Source organism: Heptranchias perlo, chromosome 3 (genome assembly GCF_035084215.1).
Source record: "Heptranchias perlo isolate sHepPer1 chromosome 3, sHepPer1.hap1, whole genome shotgun sequence".
In the NCBI taxonomy this organism is placed as follows: domain Eukaryota; kingdom Metazoa; phylum Chordata; class Chondrichthyes; order Hexanchiformes; family Hexanchidae; genus Heptranchias; species Heptranchias perlo.
Genome location: NC_090327.1, coordinates 134,549,686 through 134,574,086, shown reverse-complemented (window position 1 = coordinate 134,574,086; position 24,401 = coordinate 134,549,686). Strand labels below are relative to the sequence as shown.

Here is a 24,401-nt window from a genome sequence, read left to right as displayed (position 1 = left end):
TCAAATTTTGTTTGATAACCGCTCCTGTGAAGCACCTAGGGTCGTTCTGCTACATTAAAGGTGCTATATAAATGCAAATTGTTGTTGTTCAGCGCCACCAATCATTCCCGTAAGTCGACCTAGCGTCCACTATGATCTGGAGTGTGTCTTCCCTGCCCAATGTCTAGATGCCGAGACTTGGGGAAGGTCACAACAGAAAACTCTTATTCTGCACTTCGCTACTGAGATGTATTATGTGCCACCACATGTTGCTCCTCTGAAAGGCAAACTGGATATACGCTCATCAAATCAAGATGCAGACTTTAGATGAACAAGGGGTTGGTTATATAACATAGATGAATGAAAACATTGAAATATATACTTGTCTGCATCCTTGAATACGTGAAAATAATAAAGACACCACTCACTTTTTCTCTAAATGTCGACCTTTAACAGATGTCCACTTAAAGCTCAATCTAGCCTACCAGTGACTGCAAGGCTGAATGGTTTAATAAACTTTCCCAGGATATGTATTAAAATAACTTAAAAAAAAGTTTAGCCTTACAGTAAGTGGGTCACAAAATACTTGCACCTTGTAGAATCTTTCCCAGACGTCTGATCTGTTCTGAGCCGATGGCTTTTTGCTGACGGGATGCTTTCTGTGACCGTGGGTGTTAACACTTTGCGTACTGGCAGTACAAAATGCAAGTTAAAACATTCAGCGCAGACTACAAGGTAAGTTTTTGTAACAGTGGATTGCAGCAAAAATAACCTGAGAGTTTATTCATGGCTGTTGCAGTAGTAACCCCCAATCCAGATAAAGTCCATCATGGTCCCTATGTTTCCAAAGGATTTTTTGGTTACATCCCATTGACTCGTAGGTTATTTTCAATATACCGATGAAATATGGCACGTTCCCTTCTCGGTTGAAAATCCAATTCTTTGTGAGAAGTCTGAACAGATGCATGGGGTAAAAGCTTCATTTTGTAATCTACAGATGTATATGTCCTTATAATGCAACAAAGTATATAAAGATAACCTGACCACCCAGGATGCAAATTTCTAAAAGGGAAATGGCCCCAGATGATTTTGTTCTATGGTATGACAGCGATTTGCTTTGTCTGTGTGGAAGTTGAATTTCTTTTGAAGAATAAAGAAGAACATATCTATATCTTGGCTGGACTCTGGCAGCTGATAAATAACAAACTAGTTTATTGATCTGTTTATGTAAAAAGTCAATGTTTATAATAAATATTTTTACATTGAATGAATATATTTTTATTTTATCCATCCACATTTCTTTTTTTAAATGCCTACAGAAATTCTAGTCTTGAGTCCATCCTTTATTTTAACAACTTAATCTTTGTAGCTTTCATAGATGGAAGTTATTTGGATATAGATAGAGAGAAACTGTTCCCATTGGTGGAAGGATCCAGAACCAGAGGACGTAAATTTAAGGTGATTGGCAAAAGAACCAAAGATGACATGAGGAAAATCTTTTTTACACTGCGAGTGGTTAGGATCTGGAATGCACTGCCAGAGGTGGTGGTAGAGGCAGATTTAATCATGGCTCTCAAAAGGGAATTGGATAAGTACTTGAAGGAAAAAAAATTGGGGCTACGGGGATAGGACGGGGGAGTGGGACTAGCTGGATTGCTCTTGCATAGAGCTGGCATGGACTCGATGGGCTGAATGGCCTCCTTCCGTGCTATACCCTTTCTATAATTCTGTATACAATACCAAAGAACAAAACAAACAATTGTTATTTTCTTTATTGTTCCTCTAGAATGGTTTGTATTTCTTGGTAGCTTTAACTATGCATTTTTACTGAGCACCTTAATTCAGGTCATTGTGAAACTCCAAAATATATTCTTAATTCTTTAGATTTTAAATGCATAAAAAGGTAACAAAATGGATTGATAACCTGAATATTTGTAAACTGAGGTGAGCATTTTTTCACCATGTTCAACCATAAATAAAGTTAAATTGCATAGAAGTATGTTCTATAATTTTCACAGTTGCTATTAATGAGTGTCATTTTGGGGGCGGTGAAGTAGGAAATCTTCTCAATGTATTGGGGAAAAAAATGGCTTAAAGCAATTGTTATACTTAAAGTTTGACATAAATATTAGTCAGACTCTGAAGTCTAGGAACATATTACAATGCGACATCCCTCTAGCAAAGTCAAAATTTTACTTTAGGCTTAAAACGGGAAATCTCAATAAACTAATTTTATCAGTAATTAAGTTTGCCATTCTTATAGGATTTTTTCTTAGCAGTGAGAATAGACCAAGTATGAGCATAAGCTGCTGTATAACATTAATGTTTTCCAAGAGGTTACCCAGGTGATTTCTGTGAGAATCTGCTTATCTAATTACATAATGGGTTCTAAAGTGGTTTCTTAGAAAGCAACCAAGAATTCTAACTTTTATTTTCTTCTACTTTTTGATGTTATCAGATAAACGGCCAGGCTTCAATTTTAATGTTTGTCTTCTCCACAGATCAAGCAAACACAAGACGAAGAAAAGAAACAGCTGTGCACACTCCGTGATATGCTGAAATCCTCACTGCAACTTGAACAGAAAGAGGTAGGTGTACTTGAAATAGTTCGAATTTACATTTTATAAAAGTAGCCAAATATTCCAAATTATAGAGTAAAGCTATAGAGATAGAGAGTTAATGTTTAACTAATAAATTATGCTTTTGATCATTGTGCCTCTAAATGTAAAAAAAAGCATTTTGGTCTTGTCTGAAACTATTTAGATAATCTCAAAAGCTCTTGTTTTGAAAGGCAATGTTTAATGCCATTATTTTTCTCAGTGATTGAAAATGACTTGTGAAATATAAGGCATAACCAAGTTCAACCTGCATTCTTACAGTGCATTTATGGTAAATTTTTAGCTTGTCACGGCTGTTGAATATTAAGCCACTAATATCCTTAAATGAAGATTACGACAATAGATTTTGGCCAAGGATATATACCTTAGTTTCTAAATAACCAGCTTAAACTGTGTTGTCTAGTCTCAAATGATTTACAACAACAACTTGCTGAATGTGCCTTGAATGTAGAAAAACGTCCCAAGGTTCCTCAGAGGCATAATCAGATAAAAACAGGTGCCGACCCAAAGAAGGAGAGATTAGGAGGGGTGACTAATCAAATTGGTCAGAGATAGGTCTTAAGGAGGGTATTAAAGGAGGAGAGAGTGTTGGAGAGTCAGAATGGTTTGGAGCCCTGGTGGCAGAAGGCATAGCTGCCAGTGGTGAGGTGAAGGGTGGGGGGGCTGGCAAAGTCATAAGGACGGAGAGTTCAGGTGGGGACTTCAGAGTTGGAGGAGGTTACAGAGATGGGGAGGAGTGAGGCCATGTAAGGATCTAAAGACAAGGATGAGAATTTTAAATATAAGGCGTTGTGGGACTAGGAGCCAATAGTGAGCGAGATTTGGCTGCGGGTTAGGATGTGGGAAGCAGAGATTTGGATAAGCTGAAGTTTGTAGACGATGTGGGGGCTGGCCAGTAGAGTGCATTGGAATAGTTGAGCCTGGAGGTGACAAAGGCATAGTTGAGGGTTTCAGCATCAGATGAACTGAGGTAGGGGGTGGAGATGGACGAAGGTGAAACTGGGCGGTCTTTGTGATGGAGAGGCTATGGGGTCGGAAACCCACCTTGAGATTGAATTGAACTGCTGAGGTTGCAGTCTTTCAACCTGGAACGGTGCTTTGAAGGTGATGGAATTAATAGCAAAGGTACAGAGTTAGTGGCAGGGGCCAAAGACAATGGCTTTGGTCTTCCTAATTTTGAGCTGATAGGAATTGAGGCTCATCCAAGGCTGATATCAGACAAGCAGTCCGGCAGAGAGGCAGTATGGGGTTGAGAGAGTTGTTGGAGAGGTAGATGCTATTTTGTATGCTGTAAAATGTAAGGAAAACACAGAACCTCTTAACCAAATGTGAAGTTGTATTTTATATTTTATAGCTGTACTGATACATTAGCTTTAAATTTGATTGAGGGGTACATTTAAGTGATGTGTACTGCTTATGCTAAGATAGCAAAAGAGACACTTCATTTTGTTTAGTAAAACAAAGCTATTGTTATTAATTTTACTCTTTTTTTTTTCCCCATTTTAACTTCCTGAAGTATCAATTGCGTATTAGAGCGTGCGCACACGTGTGTTTTAAAAACAAAAAAAATACTATCTTAAATAAATTAAATAGTAACTTGTAGATTAATGCTTCACAGTACCACAGGTTTTGTTATAAATCGTAGAATCATAGAAGGTTATAGCACGGAAGGAGGCCATTCGGCCCATCGAGTCCGCGCCGGCTCTATGTATGAGCAATCCAGCTAGTCCCATTGCTCTGCCCTATTTCTGCAGCCTTGCACATTTTTTCATTGCAAGTACTTACCAGTTCCCTTTTGAAGGCCATGATTGAATCTGCCTCTGCCACTCCCTCGGGCAGTGCGTTCCAGATCCTAACCACTCGCTGTGTAAAAAAGTTTTTCCTCATATTACCTTTGATTCTTTTGCCAGTCACCTTAAATCTACGCTCTCTGGTTATTGACCCTTCCGCCAATTGGAACAGTTTTTCTCTATCTACTTTGTCTAGACCCTTCATGATTTTGAATACCTCCATCAAATCTCCTCTCAACCTTCTCTGTTCCAAGGAGAACAACCCCAGCTTCTCCAGTCTATCCACGTAATTTAAGCCTCTCATCCCTGGAATCATTTTAGTAAATCTTCTCTGCACCCTCTCTTAAGGCCTTCACATCCCTCCTAAAGTGCGGTGCCCAGAACTGGACTCAATACTCCAGTTGTGGCTGAACCAGTGTTTTACAAAGGTTCATCGTGACTTCCATACTTTTGTACTCTATGCCTCTATTTATAAAGCCCAGGACCCCATATATTTTTCAAACTGCTTTCTCAACCTGCCCTGCCACCTTCAATGATTTGTGCATATATACCCTCAGATCCCTCTGTTCATCTACCCCTTTTGGAATTGTGCCCTTTAGTTTATATTGCCTCTCCTCATTTTTCCTACCGAAATGCATCACCTCGCATTTTTCCGTGTTAAACTTCATCTGCCACGTGTCTGCCCATGCCACCAGAGTGTCTGTATCCTCTTAAAGACTATCACTATCCTCCTCACTGTTTACTACCCTTCCAAGTTTTGTGTCATCTGCAAATTTTGAAATTGTGCCCTGTACACCCAAGTCCAAGTCATTAATATATATCAGGAAAAGCAGTGGTCCCAGCACCAACCCCTGGGGAACACCATTGTATACCTCCCTCCAGTCCGAAAAACAACTGTTCACCACTACTCTCTGTTTCTTGTCATTTAGCCAATTCTGTATCCAGGTTGCTATTGCCTCCTTTTATTCCATGGGCCGCAATCTTAATAGCAAGCCTACCATGTGGCACTTCATCAAACGCTTTTTGAAAATCCATATACACCACATCAACTACATTGCCCTGATCTACCCTCTCTGTTACCACATCAAAAAACTCAAGTTGGTTAAGCATGATTTGCCTTTAACAAATCCGTGCTGGCTTTCCCTAATCAATCCACACCCGTCCAAGTAACTGTTAATTCTGTCACGGATTATCGTATCCAAAAGTTTCCCCATCACTGAGGTTAAACTGACTGCCTATAGTTGCTGGGTTTATCTTTACATCCTTTTTTTGAACAAGGGTGTACTGCAATTCTCCAGTCCTTTGGCACCACTCCCGTATCTAAGGATGTCTGGAAGATTATGGCCAGTACCTCTGCAATTTCCCCCCATACTTCTCTCAGCATCCGAGGGTGCATTCCATCCGGAGCAGGTGACTTATCTATTTTAAGTACAGCTAGCCTTTAGTACCTCTTGTTTCTCAATTTTTTGCCCATCTTAACAATATCTTCCTTTACTGAGCCTCTGGCAGCATCTTTTTCCTTGGTAAAGACAGATGCAAAGTACTCATTTAGTACCTCAGCATGCCCACAGCCTCCATGAGTAGACATCCTTTATGGTCCTTAATCGGCCCCACCCCTTCTCTTACTACCTGTTTACTGTTAACATGTCTGTCGAAGACTTTTGGATTCCCTTTTATGTTGGCTGCTAGTCGATTCTCATACTCTCTCTTTGCCCCTCTTATTTCCTTTTTCAGTTCCCCTCTGAACTTTCTATATTCTGCCTGATTCTCACTTGTGTTATCAACCTGACTCCTGTCATATGTCCCTTTTTTCCATTTTAACTTATTCTCTATCTCCTTTGTCATCCAGGGTGCTCTGGCTTTAGTTGCCCTACCTTTCTCCCTTGTTGGAATGTACCTTGTCTGTACCCGAATCATCTCCTCTTTAGAGGCTGCCCACTGTTCAATTATAGTTTTGCCTGTCAATTTATGATTCCAATTTACCCGGGCCAGATCTGTTCTCATCCCACTGAAATTGGCCCTCCTCCAGTTGAGTATTTTTACTTTAGAGTGGTCAGAATCCTTTTCCATAGCTATTCTAAGCCTTATGATACTATGATTGCTGATCCCTAAATGCTCCCCCACTGACATTTGCTCCACTTGGCCCGTCTCATTCCCTAGAACCAAGTCCAGCATGCTTCCTTCCTCATTGGGCCGGAAACGTACTGGTCGAGAAAGTTATCCTGAACACATTTCAAAAATTCCTCCCCCTCTTTACTCAGTCTATGTTTGGATAATTGAAATCCCCCGTTATCACTGCACTATGGCTTTTGCAGCTCTCTCTAATTTCCCTGCAAATTTGCTCCTCTATATCCTTCCCACTAGTTGGTGACCTATAGAATACACCCAGTAGCGTAAGGGCACCTCTATTGTTCCTTAACTCTAACCAAATAGATTCTCATCTTGACCCCTCCAGGCCATCCTTTCTCTCCAGCACTGCAATATTCTATATCTTCCTTAATCAATACTGCCACCTGCCACCCCCCTCCCCCCCCCCCCCCCCCCGACCCCGCTTTCTTTCCTGAACACCGTGTATCCAGGAATATTTAGTGTCCAATCCTGCCCTTTTTTGAGCCAGGTCTCCATATTGTCACATCATATTCCCATGTGGCTATTTGCGCTTGCAGCTCACCAACCTTATTTACCACGCTTTGTGCTTTCACACGCTTGCTTCGCAAACCCGTCTTAGACTCTCTCTTGGTCTGACCCCACCTAATATCTTACTATTTCTTACTGTAGGGCTATTCTTCTCTCCTGATCTTTTGTGCCCCTTGTTTCCCCTTTCCAATGCTACAACCTGGTGCCCTTCCCCCTGCTAAATTAGTTTAAAGCACGCACCCCCTCAAACAGTACTAGTGAACCTCCCCACGAGGATATTGGTCCCAGCTCCCGTGCGGCGCAACCCGTCCGGTCTGTGCAGGTCCCATCTCCCCCAGAACTAGTCCCAATGCCCCAGGAATCTGATGCCCTCCCTCCTGCACCATCTCACCAGCCATGCATTCATCTGCTCTATCCTCCTATTTCTGTACGTGGCACCGGGACTAATCCAGAGATTACTACCTTTTGAGGTCCTTCTTGTTAATCTCTTTCCTAACTTCTTTAACTCTGCCTGCAGGACCTCATCCCTCTTCCTACCTATGTCGTTGGTACCGATACGGACCACGACCTCTGGCTGTTCACCCTCCAGCCGCTCAGTGGTATCCTTGACCCTGGCACCAGGGAGGCAACACACCATCCTGGAATCACGTCTGCGGCCGCAGAAACACCTGTCTGCTCCCCTAACTATGGAATCCCCTATCACTATGCAGCAAGACCTGGACAACATCCAGGCTTGGGCTGATAAGTGGCAATTAACATTCATGCCAGACAAGTGCCAGGCAATGACCATCTCCAACAAGAGAGGGTCTAACCACCTCCCCTTGACATTCAACGGCATTACCATCGCCGAATCCCCTACCATCAATATCCTGGAGGTCACCATTGACCAGAAACTTATCTGGACCAGCCATATAAATACTGTGGCTACGAGAGCAGGTCAGAGGCTGGGTATTCTGCGGCAAGTGACTCACCTCCTGACTCCCCAAAGCCTTTCCACCATCTACAAGGCACAAGTCAGGAGTGTGATGGAATACTCTCCACTTGCCTGGATGAGTGCAGCTCCAACAACACTCAAGAAGCTCGACACCATCCAGGACAAAGCAGCCCGCTTGATTGGCACCCCATCCACCACCCTAAACATTCACTCCCTTCACCACCGGCGCACTGTGGCTGCAGTGTGTACCATCCACAGGATGCACTGCAGCAACTCGCCAAGGCTTCTTCGACAGCACCTCCCAAACCCATGACCTCTACCACCTAGAAGGACAAGAGCAGCAGGCACCTGCACGTTCCCCTCCAAGTCCCACACCATCCCGACTTGGAAATATATCACCATTCCTTCATCGTCATTGGGTCAAAATCCTGGAACTCCCTTCCTAACAGCACTGTGGGAGAACCTTCACCACACGGACTGCAGCGGTTCAAGAAGGCGGCTCACCACCACCTTCTCAAGGGCAATTAGCGATGGGCAATAAATGCCGGCCTCGCCAGCGACGCCCACATCCCATGAACGAATAAAAAAAAACTGTTGCCCTCCTGACCTTCCCCCCCCCCCCCCCCCCCTCACCTTGTACAGCTGAGCCACCCATGGTGTCATGGTGTTGGCTCTGGCTGCACTCCTCAGAGGAACCGTCTTCCCCCATCAGTATTCAGAACTGAATACTGGTTAGAAAGTGAGATGCCCTCAGGGGACTCCTGCACTTCCTGGTCCTCCTTGTCTTTCTGGGGGTCACCCAGTCCCTCTCTGCCTGCACTCTTTTAAGCTGCGGGGTGACTACCTCCTGAAATGTGCTATCCACGTAGCTCTCAACCTCACGGATGTATCGCAGTGACGCCAGCTGCTGCTCAAGCTCCGAAACCCGGAGCTCGAGCTCCTCCAGCTGGTGACGCTTCCTGCACCTGTGGTTGCATGACATGGGAAACGTCCTGGAGTACCCACATGCCCATTTTAAGCAAACATTTCCGTTAAAAAAAAAATCATAGTGTCTTAAAATTTGTTGTGATTTTACTTCTGAATTGGTTGTTCCTATGTGGCTTACATTGTGCTTTTATATGTGCATTGACATTAATGAAAACAGTTGTGGTAGCTATATTATCCATGACAGTTGCAGATTTGTTGTCCTGTTTGACACATGCTGCAATGTCTTGGGAAATCTTTCTAATGCTTATGTGATGGAAGACTCAATTATTTTTCTTCATCACTCTAGATGATAATCCATCTCTAATTATATTAGCTTATTTTTGGTGTCATCCTTAGCACGTAATTATGATGCACACTGAAATTGAGAAAAAAATTGCTGGTACCAAAAGTGAAACTCAGTCATCTTTTAAACAGTGAAACCTCAAAATGATTTATCTTTCATTTTAAAAAAAAAACAAGATGTGTACTTCTACTTAAGCAATTATTAAATCTTGAAGTTCTACAGTTTTGACTGAAAATAGTAATAGAAAAGAATGGCACGACCACAGTGATGCAATATGCTTGTTGTTTAAATGAATAATCTGTATATTTTGGATAACAAATAACCTGTGTAATTGAGCATTTTAGAGCTGTAAAATTTTGGTTACAGCAAACATATGTACTTCTGGAATTTTTTTTAAACCATTTACAAAGTGAGAAAACAAGCAAATTTTGCATTCATATATCTTCTAATGTTAACTGTATCCTTTGATTTTCTCTAATAAATGGCATTCCAGGCAGTAACATTGCAAATTAGGACTAACTTCAGTGTCTGTTTTTTTCTATTTGTTGATTTTTAAAATATTTTATTTAACTGCCAAGTACAAATTACATAATTGGCAAAATCATCTTGGATTGTTATCAAACCTGACAATGTGAGGGAGTGAAATAACATTTAGATATAGTCATTGACCCAGAATTCTTTCATGATCATCTCCTTGTAACAGCATATGTTAATTGGCATTGTGATGTTCATCTTTTCCATCTCACTTTCCACAACGATGATTTCAGGAATTTTATTTGAAAAAGAAGCAATGATTAAATTAATCTTCAATATTTGTATATTAAAAGGTGTACCGATGGTGAATCTTTCCTCTATGTTGCAGTATTTTTTGTTAGTTGACTGTAGGTTGGCTTCTGTAAAACATGTTATGCAAGCACATTGCAGTTTTTTGCTAAACGCTGCAGCAGTTTGTAGTATTCTTGATGGTATCCAAGATATGAAGCTAAATATTTAGAAGTTAGCTTTTATGCAAAACACAGTGAATTCTGAACAGCTGATTCTTACAGTACAATTTAAAATAGATGAATGTGATGAAGTCTTTTTTTATTTCACAGTGTAAAATGCTAGGCAAAGTGATTGTACAAGCTAATTTTTTGATTTTAAAAAATGTAAATAATTAGGAAAAGTTCTCATACAGTTCTAATTAGAAGTAGTTATGTAACTGATGTGAACAAACAATTAACATAAAACTGATCCCAAATAGTCCAGTTCACCGGAGCTTTAGGCAATTTGATCAAATGACACCAAACCTGAACTTTTGCTAGAAACAGAATTTCACATCTGGAAAAAGTCAATTTATTTTAAAGTTTACAAAGTATGTGATGCTTTTTTTTGGGACTTCAAAATAAAGTTGAAAGCAGCAACCTCTCGCATTTAAACTAAACGGTTGAACATTGTTTTTCTTGTTGCTTATTTTGATTTTTGTTTTAATAAATGAAAAATACATTCCCTTGCACGTGCTTCATTTTTTTCTCAAACAATTATTTCTCACAAAAAAAAATCAATTTTTAGGACTTTTCCACATAGCTCGTGGGTGATCTATTTGTTGAGTGGGAGCATGAAGTGGATGAGCCCCACTAATATCAACCAAAGGGATTCACTTGGAGTACCTCTCCTTTCCAGCATCATTGGTGGTGTTTTAGTCTGTTTGTAAACCAATGGGAGGATTTTGTTTTATTTCATTTTCACATTGTTCCTGTCAAGTGTATATCTGCTTTAAAAAAATACAGCAAACCTACCAGGAACTGAGTTTTAAAGATTTTTTTTTAAATCACCGTGACCATATGGGAATGGACCAAATACACTGATACTAATAATAAAAAGGCATGCTTAACAGTTTGTCAGGAAAGAAATCACTTTCTGGGTTCTATGGAGGAGCCATTAAAATGTGATTATTTAGAGAACAATTTACCCCAGGGCTCTAGCCAGCATTGAAATAACCCAGGCAGCTGTCTCAGTAATTTTTTCTTTCCAGATTTGTAAACATAAGCAATACTGTTCGGTCATAACTATACAAAGAAAACAGTCATTTTTTCATAGTGTGGAATGGCAGCGAAAATGTCTTATCTTCCAAATGTACTGCTCTCTGTTTTCTTGAGGACTAGGAAGATTTGGTGATATGTATTAAATGAACTGCGTACTTATTTGGAGAACAAAGAATGTATTATTTGAAAATGATAGTTTGCCAAAGAATTACATATGATGTCTCTTTGAAAAGGAGATGTTAAAATAGTACATAAAAACATGCGCAATATTAATATTGCGCTCCTTCAGAATTTTTATTTTTCTCTCTAAAGGAGTTGACTGACCTGTGTGTTCCCAGCATTTGCTGTTTTAAAGAAAAAAAATTATGTAAAATCTGTTTGGCACAATTGAAGGTGGATGGAGTGTTAAGTGGCTTAAAGCTATTGTGTGGAGATGCCGGTGATGGACTGGGGTTGACAATTGTAAACAATTTTACAACACCAAGTTATAGTCCAGCAATTTTATTTTAAATTCACAAGCTTGTGAATTTAAAATAAAATTGCTGGACTATAACTTGGTGTTGTAAAATTGTTTACTAAAGCTATTGTGGCAGTTTTGGAGAGCATCCCTACCTTATATTTGACCTTTCCCTCTTATTCGCGCCATCAACGTGCAGAGATCCTGACTATCATGCACTAAAAGTACTCTGAGAGAGTGCTGTTGGTGGCAGACAAGATCAGAAGATTAATAAAGTTGAGGAAGGTCATTTTCTCACCCTGGCTTACCCATCAAAAAACAAAAATCTCCTGTCATTGCCCACTAAACCCCACACAGCTGGTTTCATGCAGCTGAATGTTTTCGTCACCCAGACAAACGGAACTGGCTCCTCGCAATATGCATTTTAATTAGTGGAGCTGATACTAAATACCTTTTTTTTTTACTGTTCCTCTTCCTCAGAACAGATAGTGTTCATCATGTTTTCAATCTTTTATGAATGCATGAGTCTGCTTCTTAACAATATGCCTATCTTGAGTGGTGGTAGACCAAAATATAAATCAAGGAATGTGGCAAACCTATGTTAGGAGTCACCATTTTAGTGCCAGTCTATCGGGATGCAATCACAAAGATTCCTTATACAGTGCACAACACCACTGAGTCACTAGGCACTTTTATATTGGTGCTTGTTTAGTTCAGATTGCAGGAGACTGCTGTCCATGTGCCAACCCCCTGCAATTTTACTGCTGTAACTGGATCTCTTATCCTGATGGCCGTTTTTCATTAGTCTACAATTATGCCACCAGGATAAGGGAGCCAAATTTAGCAGTGTAAACACGGGAGCCAATGTACAGCCGCTGGCCTCCTGCAGTGCAGATCAAGAAGTGCCGATGTATAACTGCTTACTGAGTCATGGGCTCAGGCAGTAGCCAGGTGAAAGAAGCTAATGGACACCCTGGCTGAAGCCAGGTACATCCATTGAAGATAAGAAAGAAAGAAATGCATTTATATAGTGCATTTCACATCCTCAGGACGTCCCAAAGTGCTTCATACCAATGATTTACTTTTGAAGTGTAGTCCTTCCCCTCTCCTTCCTGCCTGCACTCCCCTCCTCCACTGTCCTCCCCCATTCTCCTCCTCCTCCCCTCTGCTCTACTCACCTCTTCTTGGATACAAGGTGGTCAGGGATTTGGAGCAGCTTGTTTAGTCTTAGTTTCTGTAGACAGGGAACGAAGCGCTGCAAACTAGTGGTAAGGTCGGTTGGGGTCGTTGCCCTTAATGTCCAGTGGGTGTGTTGTGCTGGAGAGGACACAGTTTGTGTTGAGTTTCCAAGAACAGGCCCCAAACTGCTTGGTAATTTCACTGTTGCAGGTTGTCACTCACACGGATATTGTCACAAGGATGGGTGTTATGCAGGAATTACAAATGCTCAACTACGTTTACTCATAATTGTTGGCATGAAAATGTTATCTTGACAACTTGAATGATCTAGAATAGTACGTTCACAGCGCTCTATACAGAACCGCTAAGAAGCATTCACAGTAATTAAAGGAAGAGAATAGTATTATGAACGCAACAATTATGCAAGCAACAATTTCACCACAGAACTTAGGACCCCACTTTATTTTTTAAAAAACAGTGAATTTAAAGACATCTATGTTTGACACGATAAAACGGGATCTTCTGTACGTAAAGACCTTGCCACGACGGTCTTTAGAGCTTCAGTTATGCTATGACCCCAGAATGCAGGGCACCTTGAATCACTTGCATGGATGATGTACTTTATGGAACAATGGAATATCGCATTTTTTCACATCGATAAGAATACCACCAAGAGCTCCTCCAATTGCTAATTTTTGCAAAAGTAGGCACAAATGTAAGGCAACTAGTTTTGAAACCTTACATAAAATAGATATTGTTTAGTCTTCACAGAAAAAAAGCTGATATAATTTGGGTCAACCAGCTGCAAGTATGTTAATACTCTAGCCCAGTGTACTTGGGCTGTTTCCAGAACAATCAAGAAGCATCTTTACTGTTCCCTTTAAAATATGTTCTTGCCAAGTTTTTGCTGTGAAATATTTCATCACTCATGTGGATATTGGGACTTCTTCATCTACTGAAGTAAATTGTACAGGGAGATTTGAGTGTACATGTCTATCCCAGATTTGCTACTTAGATGCTAAGTTGATGCAATAGAATGCAGTATTGCCATAACCCTGGATATTGTTTCAGTTCAAAGCACAGGTAGAGTGATTTCAAACATGCAATAGCATGTTTTCATGAAAAACAATTATTTAATGTTTTGTGGATTTGTACAAATCCTGTAATACTAATATTTTCTGTTTCTAAGGATATTTCATTCATCCCATGTAACTCATTCCACTTTCTGGTCCTCCCAGCTCTGGAGTTCTGACTCGCTGGTAGTGGCACTATTGGTACTGGACTGATACCTGTGAACATTGTTACAGGTGTGATCTTTAAATTCTAGCTTCAGCATCAGCTGACTGGTGCCCATATTCCCAGCTGTGAGCCAGCAGAAGTTTACATTTTCTGATTGCATATCTTCAGCTGTCAGCCAGTCTCCCATTATGCACCCTGCTGAAGTGTTCTTAAAAACTTTGGGGCGGACTCTCCAACCCTTTCTCCCATTGATTTCCCTCTCCCGATGGGAGATCAGCTGAGTACTGCATTTGAAAATTTTAACTATTCCTAACTCACGACCAGAGACTTAGGGGCAGGTCAGCTGACTGGCGAAGATATAATTAAAAATGTTATCTGTTCTCTGCTCACATCAGGAACCTGCAAGTAGGCAGGCTGATTGCCGAACACTGAATTTAACAATTTTAACTGTTCCTAGCCAGGAATTTGGAAAAAAGCCAGCTGATGGCAGAAGATATAATTAAAAAATTAAAGTCTGTTACTGTGTCATGACCAGGAACATTTTTGGAGGAGCTCTGAACCTTTTTTGCAATTAGTTTCACTTGCAAATACAGCAACACAACAATTAACAATCCAGGATCTTGGCCCACATTTCCTGGGCTCCCCTCCGCCTGAGTACAACCAGACCTTTCCCTCTTCATACTACCACATGCTTGCCCCCTCCAGGTGCCCTTCATACTGAGTGCCTTTTTCCAACGGACATTGAGTGCCCCTCTCCTTATAAGAGCATGAATAGCCGTGCTATTCGTTGACCTCCAACAGCCAATTCTTGAAAGGGGTCTTTGTGCCCCAAGGGATTTTACAAGACAAAAATGGCAGCATATCGAGGGCAGTCATCACACCTATACTAACTGCTGGCATCAGACAGTCTGCCTACCAAGGCACTTTCCAACGTATCATGTGCTCTGCATTAAGAGCAGCACAAAAATATTTCAATTAGCTGACCTAGCATTATCATGCAAAGTCAGCATCATAGGCTGCTGGCATATGCAGTGGCCATAATGCGCCCCATTCAGATGGCGTTGTCCACCACTATATCCTCCAACCTCCTATGAGCATCACTACAGGATATCAACTGGTGCTCACTAAATATTGTAACATTTGCTATAGTTGTCTACTAGATGGTGGAAGTAGATGTCTCTATCTTTAGATATTTACAGACATATTCTTGTTATTTTACTGAGTTTTCTGAGTACATGCCTGAAGTGTACAATGACTTGGTGGGATATGTTTTAGTTCCAGCAGAAGAAAGATGGTTGCTGTTCTTGAACATCTGGGCAACTTGACTGCATTCTACTTCAAGAATCTTGTGCTTCTGCCTTTGTACTATTACAGCTCTGGAAAGCACATGTTGCAGGTTTAGGCAATCTGATGGCATAACAAGTTTAAATATACCATTTAGCTCTCTCAGCAAAACTTCATGTGATGGGAGTGCATGTTGGGAATTCAGGCATTGTGTCCAATTTGCAGCTCATGCGATTTTCTATCAAAGAACTCTGGTTGCTATGTGTAGTAACATCATAAATGCATTCATAAAATTTTTCTCTCTTCAGTATTTCTAGCAAAATCATGAATGTGTTCTGGATTTTCCAAGCAATACTAAGCAGGAAATCCTCACAATGCATTTACTATGTCAGTACACATAACAAACAGGATTTTTACCCTCTGGTGAGTTCTGACTTCAGCTAGCTCTCTTGCAAAGTGCAGACAAAATCTTACCTGTTTTTTCTGCCTCCCCCCCCCCCATCCACCCCCTTCCGTTTTTCCTCTCCTTGCCCCAGTCACTGGAGGGAGGAAGTACTAAATAGGAGCATTAACTGGCATCATTAATACAGGATTGTCAGGGATGCACATGCCTAATTTTGCTAGAGTACAATCTTGAATCCCTAGAACAAAGTGTTATTTTGGTTTTTTTTCTAAACCCACGTTACTCGGGAATCACGGTCACAGTGTCAACCTTGATAATAAATATTATCTTCAACAATTGGATTCAGTAATTCCCAAAACTCTTAACTTTTTTTATAATCAACTCCAAGAAAAAGCTCATGTCTTCTAACTAAGGATACTGATACTAGTAAGCCTAAAAGAAAGGTGTGTCTCTTCACTTGTTCCCCTCCCCCCCCCCACACACACACTCTCACACATCTTTCCCTTGCCCCACTTTCTGTCTGTCTCTCTCCTTCCCCTTTTCTTCTTTTTCTTCCTCTTCTGTCTCCTTTCCTTTAATGCCTCTTCTCTTTCGGTTCTGTCTGTCTCCCACCTCCTTCCCTTTTGTTTGTGTGTCTGTTATCTTCCCCTTCTGTGTGTCTCTCATCTCACTCCTCCCTTTCTGCTTCCCTTCTCTCTCTCAGTTCTCTCTTTCTTCCTATCTTCTTTTACTTTTACTTTTCTCTTTTGTTCTCTCACCTTTTCTGTTTTTCTCTCATTCCTTTTTCTCCTATCATTCCTCTTTCCCCTGCTTCTCTCTTTCTCCTATCTTTCTCTTGTTCTGTTCCTTTTATCTCTTTCTTGCCCCATTGCTCTCTCACTCAGTCATTTCTCTCCCCGTATCTGTCTCCTGCTTCTCTCTCCATTGTTCCTTTTTGCCTCTTTCTCCCTGCTGCTTCCTCCCCTTCACTCCATCTCTTTTTTTTTCTTTCTCTCTCTCTCTCTCTCTCTCCTCCCCTTACTTTGCTTTCTCTTCCCCATTCCTTTTTCACCTCTTTCTTGTTAAGCTCTGTGTGGGGTGATTCTTGGGTGGCAAGAAAATGGACCCCTCATCGGCTCAGGGACCCGATGGAATCACGCAAGAACCACTGACAAAGTGACCTGGAGAATGGGCTCAGGCCGTTGAAGCAGTCCAAAAGTACAGGAATTAGCATCCTTTTTTCTTATTGGATGCTGATCTGAAATGGGAGGTTGTTCCTAGTTCAGTACTGGAACCAGCAATAAATAAACATTTCTCCTCAGAGGTCGTTTTTGTTTTTTAAACTCCCTTTCTGTAGCACGATCCTCGTTTAATATAAAATGCTTTATTATGAGGAGTTCAAATTGCAATGGTAAGATGATTTGGCTTTTATTTTTAAAACAAAAAAAAAGTATTGTTAACAGGTCCAGAGACCTGAAGTGAACATTTTAAATTTGCAAATGATATCCTGGTGTAATTATGACAAAAGTGAAGTTTGCAATTAAAAATATCAAACAGTTATGTTGAGGCTGGCATGACTTACTTTGTTCTCATCCTGCCTCCTCAAGCTGTTGGAGTTGCCAGTGCTGAACCACGCTGGTAGCCAATGTTTGAACAGGACCATACCAGCGACCAGTGTTGTACCACATTGGCCACTCTGTCTAATTACTAACTTCTATTTACGAATTTATCCATAACCATACATTATTAGGCACTTAAATTTATGTATTTGGTTTGCACAAATTACTGAGTAGCAACATACGATGAAGGATTTTTGTTACTGTTTTTTTCAACCTCCTAACTGTCACCCGAGCATACTTGTTTCAATTTTAATGTCTTGACAGAGATAAAGCGACCTCCCTGCATTGAGCGATGTTATAAGTTTTCAGCTCATATGTCATTATACAGAAATAATTGCCAATATTACAGTAATGTCAGGAGTAGCTTTATTACAGTAACATTAGAACTAGAATTATTAACTGTAAAATTAACAAAAACCCTTAAAATACATTTTTAATTTTTAAAAAAATGTTGTCTCCCCTGATGGCTCGAAGGGTTCATCCAGTGAGCAACTGCGCTTTACAAGCAGGTTCAGAGCTCATGACTTTGAAGTGACAAATCATCCGGGGTTCCCACACTTGATATCTGTCTCGTGACCCTTCCTGGTAATGTGTCTGTGCACGGTCATTGGGTGAGAATAGGGATTGGTGTGTCTGTAATGCCTTCTGTGGTCAAGTAGACTGCCAATACTCACTGTCTAGGTTCACACATGAAATAATAGCTACTTGAGAAGGATACCAGTGTGACTGGCACCCATGGAACTGTACTCCAGCAAAAGCTAACACCTGAGGATGTGGAGGGAGAAAAAACTAACATTTAAAAAAAAAACTTTGAAGTACTTTCATTCTACTTGTTTTATTGTCCTTATTTTTCCTCTTCTCTCTTTTGTCATTAACTTTCTGTCCTATTTTTATTTACTTTTTTAACTTCAGTCTTAAGATTTGTCCTGTATATGCTGTTCTATCTTTTTTTAAAAGGAGGTAGGAGCGAATTTTTGCTTTATCCCCGGAATGTAAAAATAATACTCCTGGCCTATATGTGGAAGATTTGGCAGTAGTGGTTCCTACTCAACTTTCCTCTATTCAGAGCATAAATCCTAAATTTTGAAAGATGGTAATGAGTTATTCTTTTTCATTCTGGTACAATTCTTTAATACCTACAGATGCTGCCAGATGACGGAGTCATTCCCAAGTCCTGAGCGTCTATTTTGTTGCTGTTTTTGTCTGTCATCCATTTCTGGTAGGGATTATGATGGGGGAACATGGTGTTTTTTTAGGTGTTCCGTTTATGGAACTTGAATTTGGTGCTGAGTAATTGCCAAAATCTTTTGGTCCATGGGTTCCCATGATCTTAAATTTCTTCATCATTGCTGATTTATACTAGCTCTCCTATCAGCTTAGAGAGTAAGAAAGTTGCTTACAATAGTAATGGATGTACTTTGTCTTGTTCAACAAATGAATAGGGCAGTTCTTAAGGTCAATTTTCCTTTTTTGCCTGGGTTTCACTCCTCAGGAAATTATGATGCCAAAATGTTGTTGTCATATGTTGTTTCATTGAAATGAGGTATCACTTTATTGTCATGCACAGAGCACAAGCCTAATATGCAGGGAGGGTGGATAACCTTCTCCAATCCAATTTATTTCCCTCAGACAAGTTCCCAAAATTCCTGTAGCTGAGAGTGGGGTCACTCTGGCTGGAGAGGCCCTTCCCTGTCGGAATGGCAAGGCACTGTTCTGAGTTTCCGGGCCTCCTTTGGGGTGGGCGCTGCTGTCCTTGCAGGGCATAGAGCTGGAAGAGATTGCAGAAGAGAGACAGGGAGGAGTTTATAATCAAGGAGAAAGATTTTAAATTTGATCCAGGATTTGTAAATGAGGGCAATAATTTCAAATTTTGATGCATTAAGAGACTGAGCCAGTGGAGCATGGAGAGGACAGGAATAATGGGCGAGTAAGACGTAGTAATCAAGCAGGGCAGTAGGTAGGCAATAAAGTTTTAGAAACATTGTGATTTTATTTAGGAAGGATTTTAGCAAGTTGTTGAGGCCATTTGAAAAGTCAAGTCTTTAAGTAACAAAAGAATAGTTAAGGGTTTCAAGGGGTTTGAAATAGGGCAATGGCTAGCAGTGTTGTGAAGATAGAAGTAAACTGTTTTAATGGTGTATAGAATATGGGGTTTGAAGCTCAGGTTCGAACAGGATACTGAAATTGCATCATCTGGTTAAGCCTGATTGAGCATTCGGGGAAAGGATCCAGATATGGAGCCTTTGGCAGGAGCCGAGTAAGATGGCTTTGGTTTTCCCATAGTTTAACTGGAGGAATTTCTGTCTCATCTATTATGACTTAATGTTAGATGGGTAGTCAGATGACATAGAAGTTGTGGCGCAGAGTCAGTGTTCCAGTTGGCCTGAAGGCGTGTGCCCTCGGAGAGCCTCTGGCTAGTTTCTGAACTATTTTCATGTCCTTCCTTGTTGTATATAGAGATTGAATATTGAGGATGAATGGTAGCTAATATCTTCTCATTCTTGGTAACAAATTTAACCTCCACATACAAAACTCCTTGGTATTTTTCTTTTTGATCTAGTGTGGATTAGATCTGTGCTGTTGCCATTTTACGGTATCGAAGAATAAGGACTGCTTTATTTGCAATATACACTCCAACATTATTGACGTCAATAAAAAAAAAGTTATGTCATAAAGTACTATTGTTACTGCTGCGGTTCATATTGTGTATAGCATAATTGTTCGTGATATACTAAAGATTTTTCATTCATGATTTAAAATTCTTCAGTACTGAAGATTAGAAACAGATTAAAATCCCATCCTTAGATATAGGTCTATTGCTATTATAGAAAGAATAATGGGTTGGAATCTTTACAAGTTAATTGCATTGAAAGGATCAGATGACTTTATAAATCACAAGACCACAGCTTTAGTAGTTAATTGTCATTTGAACTCCAAAATTAGATTGCAGTTACTCCGATCTATCCATTATTTGTTTGTTTATTTATTTGATAAAACTGAAGTCTGACATACTATCTCAGTGTGTCACCACCAGTCACTTGATCCTTGCTTAATATCCTCACTGCAGTTACATTTGTGAGAGCATCACTTCAAGATTACATGAACTTAATCTGCCATGAATTATTGGGAAATAATAAAAATAATATTTTTTCCTTCCTTTCCCGCTGCGCCTCTCTCATTTAAAAAAAATAGTATTATAAGAGTGCCTGTTATTCATTCTTGTTCCAGAGATTGTGCTATAACCTCTTAGCCTGTTGGAACAAACACAGCTAAAAGTCATCCCATTTCCTCTAGTAAACCACTGGAGATTTACTAGTATATCAAAAAGTCTTGTGACACAGAAAAAAACTGTTGCTGCTCTGTTAATGCACTAAATATAAGAATATGCTTTTTCTGAATTCCAAACCAGAGAATTAAAAAGTTTACTAACAGTTTTAAACTAAGGGCCTTAATTTTCAGAAGCCCAAATACAAAATCACTACAAAGCCTGTAGTTGCACTGTGACCGTTTCAAAAATATCTTTTAAGATTTGCTAAATATTAATTTGCATGCAAGTGGTCAGAGTTCAACATCTTTGAGTGGCATTTTTTTTAATAACAGTTTGCAACTATTATGAAGTATTTGTTATATTTGTACCCATGGTTGGGACGTGAAAAAGTAGAATGTACTGCATGACCGCCTCCAAAACCAAATATTATAAAACCCTCGCAACAATTCAATTTAAATTTTGTAAGCAACATTCTGTTGTCCTATATGGTATTTTATTTATAAATAGTATATTCATATATATGGTATTGTTACACCAAAAATATGTTGTGAATATTAGTTGAGATGAATTTAAGTGAAAACTGATTATTTAAATGTAGAATTTGATTAAAATTATGCCAATTATTCCTGAAAGTGAAAATATTGCTTTCTTGCTCTGTGGTATGATAATTTATGAAGGAAAACCAAAATGATGATTCATTTAGTTGAATTATCACTTACCCAGACAAGACTTCATTAGTACACAAGATTTAAATATTCATTCACAAATCCTAAAAAGAAAATACCAAATAAAAAAATTTCTTTTAGCTCTGAGATTGATGCAAATCATGAGAACTCAATCTTGCCCATGACTGGCTGTTGCATTATGTATGCAAGAATACTGCAGTCGCTGAGTTCAGATTTGAAGGATTGTTCATTAAATAAATAATAGCTTACTGATGGCAGCTTCACACACTTTGGACATTTTACTTGTCCAAACATATTCCCATTTCTAAACAGTTAGAAAAGGTGGAATAAATGATTTTGTATGTTTTGAAGCAATAGTAAATGTAAAACTGCGCTCAACAAATCTAATCAAGTGCTACTATCAGTTATCAGTAATTCTAATCTTAGATCATTGGGTAGGCCACGTTTGGGATATTGTGCATCATTTTAGGCAACTGTACCTGGAAAAGGTCACTGAAGCATTGGAGAGGGTTCAGAGAGAAGTTGCAGTATTAAGTATGGATCTTAAAGCTCTAAGTTTCAAAAGAAATTAACAGAGCTGGGCTTATTTTCTCTGGAGAAAAGAAGGTTGGATGGGGGCTATGATACAGATCTTCAAAATACTAGGAGGCTTGGGTAATCTAGGTGTAATCAAGCTATATAACTTGGACTTCAAGTGTAGAACTAGAGAACATTGATTCAAATTAACAAGCCTAAAGTGACACCAGAGATCGAAGAATTTCGCCCCCACAGGGTAATGGATATGTGGAACAGTCTGCTAGCCAAAGCAGTAAATACTGTCATGGGTTTTCTACTTCTGCACTCATCAGCCCCCAATTTTATGCCCATTCACTTCAAAAGTGTAAAATCGTGAGCTGGCAAGCAGAGGGGGAAAACCCAGGCCATTTTGTCAATTAATTCCCTTAACAAAGATCTGTGTAAATATAAATATGAGGCATCAATTCAAAGTTTGCAGATGACACAAAACTGGAAAATGTAGTAAACAGTGAGGAGGATAGTAGCAGACTTCAGGAGGACATAGAAACACTGGTGAAATGGGCAGACACAATGCAGAGAAGTGTGAAGTGAAAGGAAGAAAGAAAGGAGAGACAGTATAAAGTGTCCAATTTTGGGCACCTCACTTTAGGAAGGATGTCAATGTCTTGGAGAGGATGCAGAGATTTACTAGAATGGTACCGGGGATGAGGGACTTCAGTTACGTGGAGAGATCAGAGAAACTGAGATTGTTCTCCTTAGAGCAGAGAAGGTTATGGGGAGATTTAATATGACTGGTTTTGATAGAATAAATAAGGAGAAACTGTTTCCACTGGTTGGAGGGTCGGTAACCAGAGGACACAGATTTAAGATAATTGGCAAAAGAACCAGAGGGGGGAGATGAGGAGAATTCTTTTTAATGCGGTGAGTTATTGTGATTTGGAATGCACTGCCTGAAAGGGTGGTGGAAGCAGATTCAATAGTAATTTTCAATAGGGAATTGAATATATACTTGAACGGGAAACATTTTCAGGGCTATGGGGAAAGAGCAGAGGAGTGGGATTAATTGGATAGCTCTTTCAAAGAACCCTTCTATGCTGTATGATTCTATGTTTAAGAAGGAGAGGAAATTGATTACATTAGTTATAATCTTCCAAAGCTTGCTGGATTTGGGGATAATATCAATGAATCAGAAGGTAGCAAATGTTACACCATTATTGAAAAAAGGAGGAAGGGATAAATCAAGTAACTGCGAGACAGAAAGTTTAATGCCATAATGGGAAAATCCATTACTAGGGACAAGGATAATGAAAGTACTTGGAATTGTATAATGTAATTAGGGAGAGAGAGGTTTTATGAAAGGCAAGTCACGCCTAGTTGACGTAATAGAGTTCTCTATCAATAAACTGAGGTAGTATATGGAGGTGGATCAATGGATCTCCTATACAATGATTTTGATAAAGTCCTTCAAAAGAAATTACTGTCTAAAACTAAGGTTCATGGAATTGAAGGCAGCCTTGTAAGTAGTTAGGCAATTGGTTGGGACATAGGAGAAAGAATTAGGATAAAAGGGACGTTCTCCATTTGGGGAGAAATGATAAATGGTGTCCCAGAGATTTGCCCTTGGGGCCCCAGCTTTTCACTCCTTATAATATATTTACACACAAATGATCTGGGTTTGGGAATAGAGGGCAGCAGATCAAAGTTTGAAGATGATATTAAATGAGAATGTACAGTGAATTGTGAACAGGAAAGCAGAAAATTTCAAAAGGACCTGGACCAAGTTGTTGGATCGAAGGTGATCGTACAGAATGGGTCTTTGATGCTGGCGCATGGGGATAAAGTGTCGATCATCTCTAGTATGCAGACAATCAGAGTTTGTTATTAAAGATGTGGGGATGGATAGATATTCTGGAGTTTTACTTAGTTAGCTTTGGGGATTAGGGAACATTCAGGAACTAAAGTGGTTGGGATAAGATCTATAGTAGATTTTACACATCATGCCAATAGAAGTAACCTGACAAGCCATGTGGTTAAATATCAAGTATTTGTGAGGTACCCTTTGCTTTTATAACACACGACTTAAGGCACTTCTTAAAATGGGGGTGTTGCTTATAAACTGGTATGATCGGTACACAGGTTTTATAGCAGTCACGGTCTGCATCCTCTGAATAACAATATAGCTTGCCTTGTATAAATATATATTTTTTTGTTTTGAAGTGATCTTTTAGGTTTTCCTTTCATTGTTGACTGTATGCTTACGTTTTATGTTTTAATATGCTTATTTCATCCATTTCATATGCACTTCATTCTTAACAGAAAAGGAAACAAAGATCTATTTAAGTGAAAGAGTTAAACAGTCAGTAGGCAGGTTGGATGATGGCCCCATGGCACTTATGTAGTGGTCTTTGCTCATATATTATGTAAGAACTTCTGAATTATTGAAAGAAATCCTGTATTAATGGAAAGCATTAAATCTGTAGTTTAGCTACCTTACACAATATGTTGATGAAATGAACAAT

The 24,401-nt window shown here is 39.7% G+C and overlaps 1 protein-coding gene across 2 annotated transcripts in view; it reads left to right on the top strand.

Annotated features, from left to right (window-relative positions):
• LOC137320244 (arf-GAP with SH3 domain, ANK repeat and PH domain-containing protein 1-like) overlaps positions 1 to 24,401 on the top strand; it is a 417,474-nt gene that overhangs the window by 197,981 nt on the left and 195,092 nt on the right. For both annotated transcript variants that reach the window (XM_067982012.1, XM_067982011.1), the window contains exon 11: positions 2,481 to 2,567. In XM_067982012.1, coding sequence (XP_067838113.1) covers positions 2,481 to 2,567 — 87 coding nt within the window. The remainder of the gene's footprint in view (positions 1 to 2,480; positions 2,568 to 24,401) is intronic.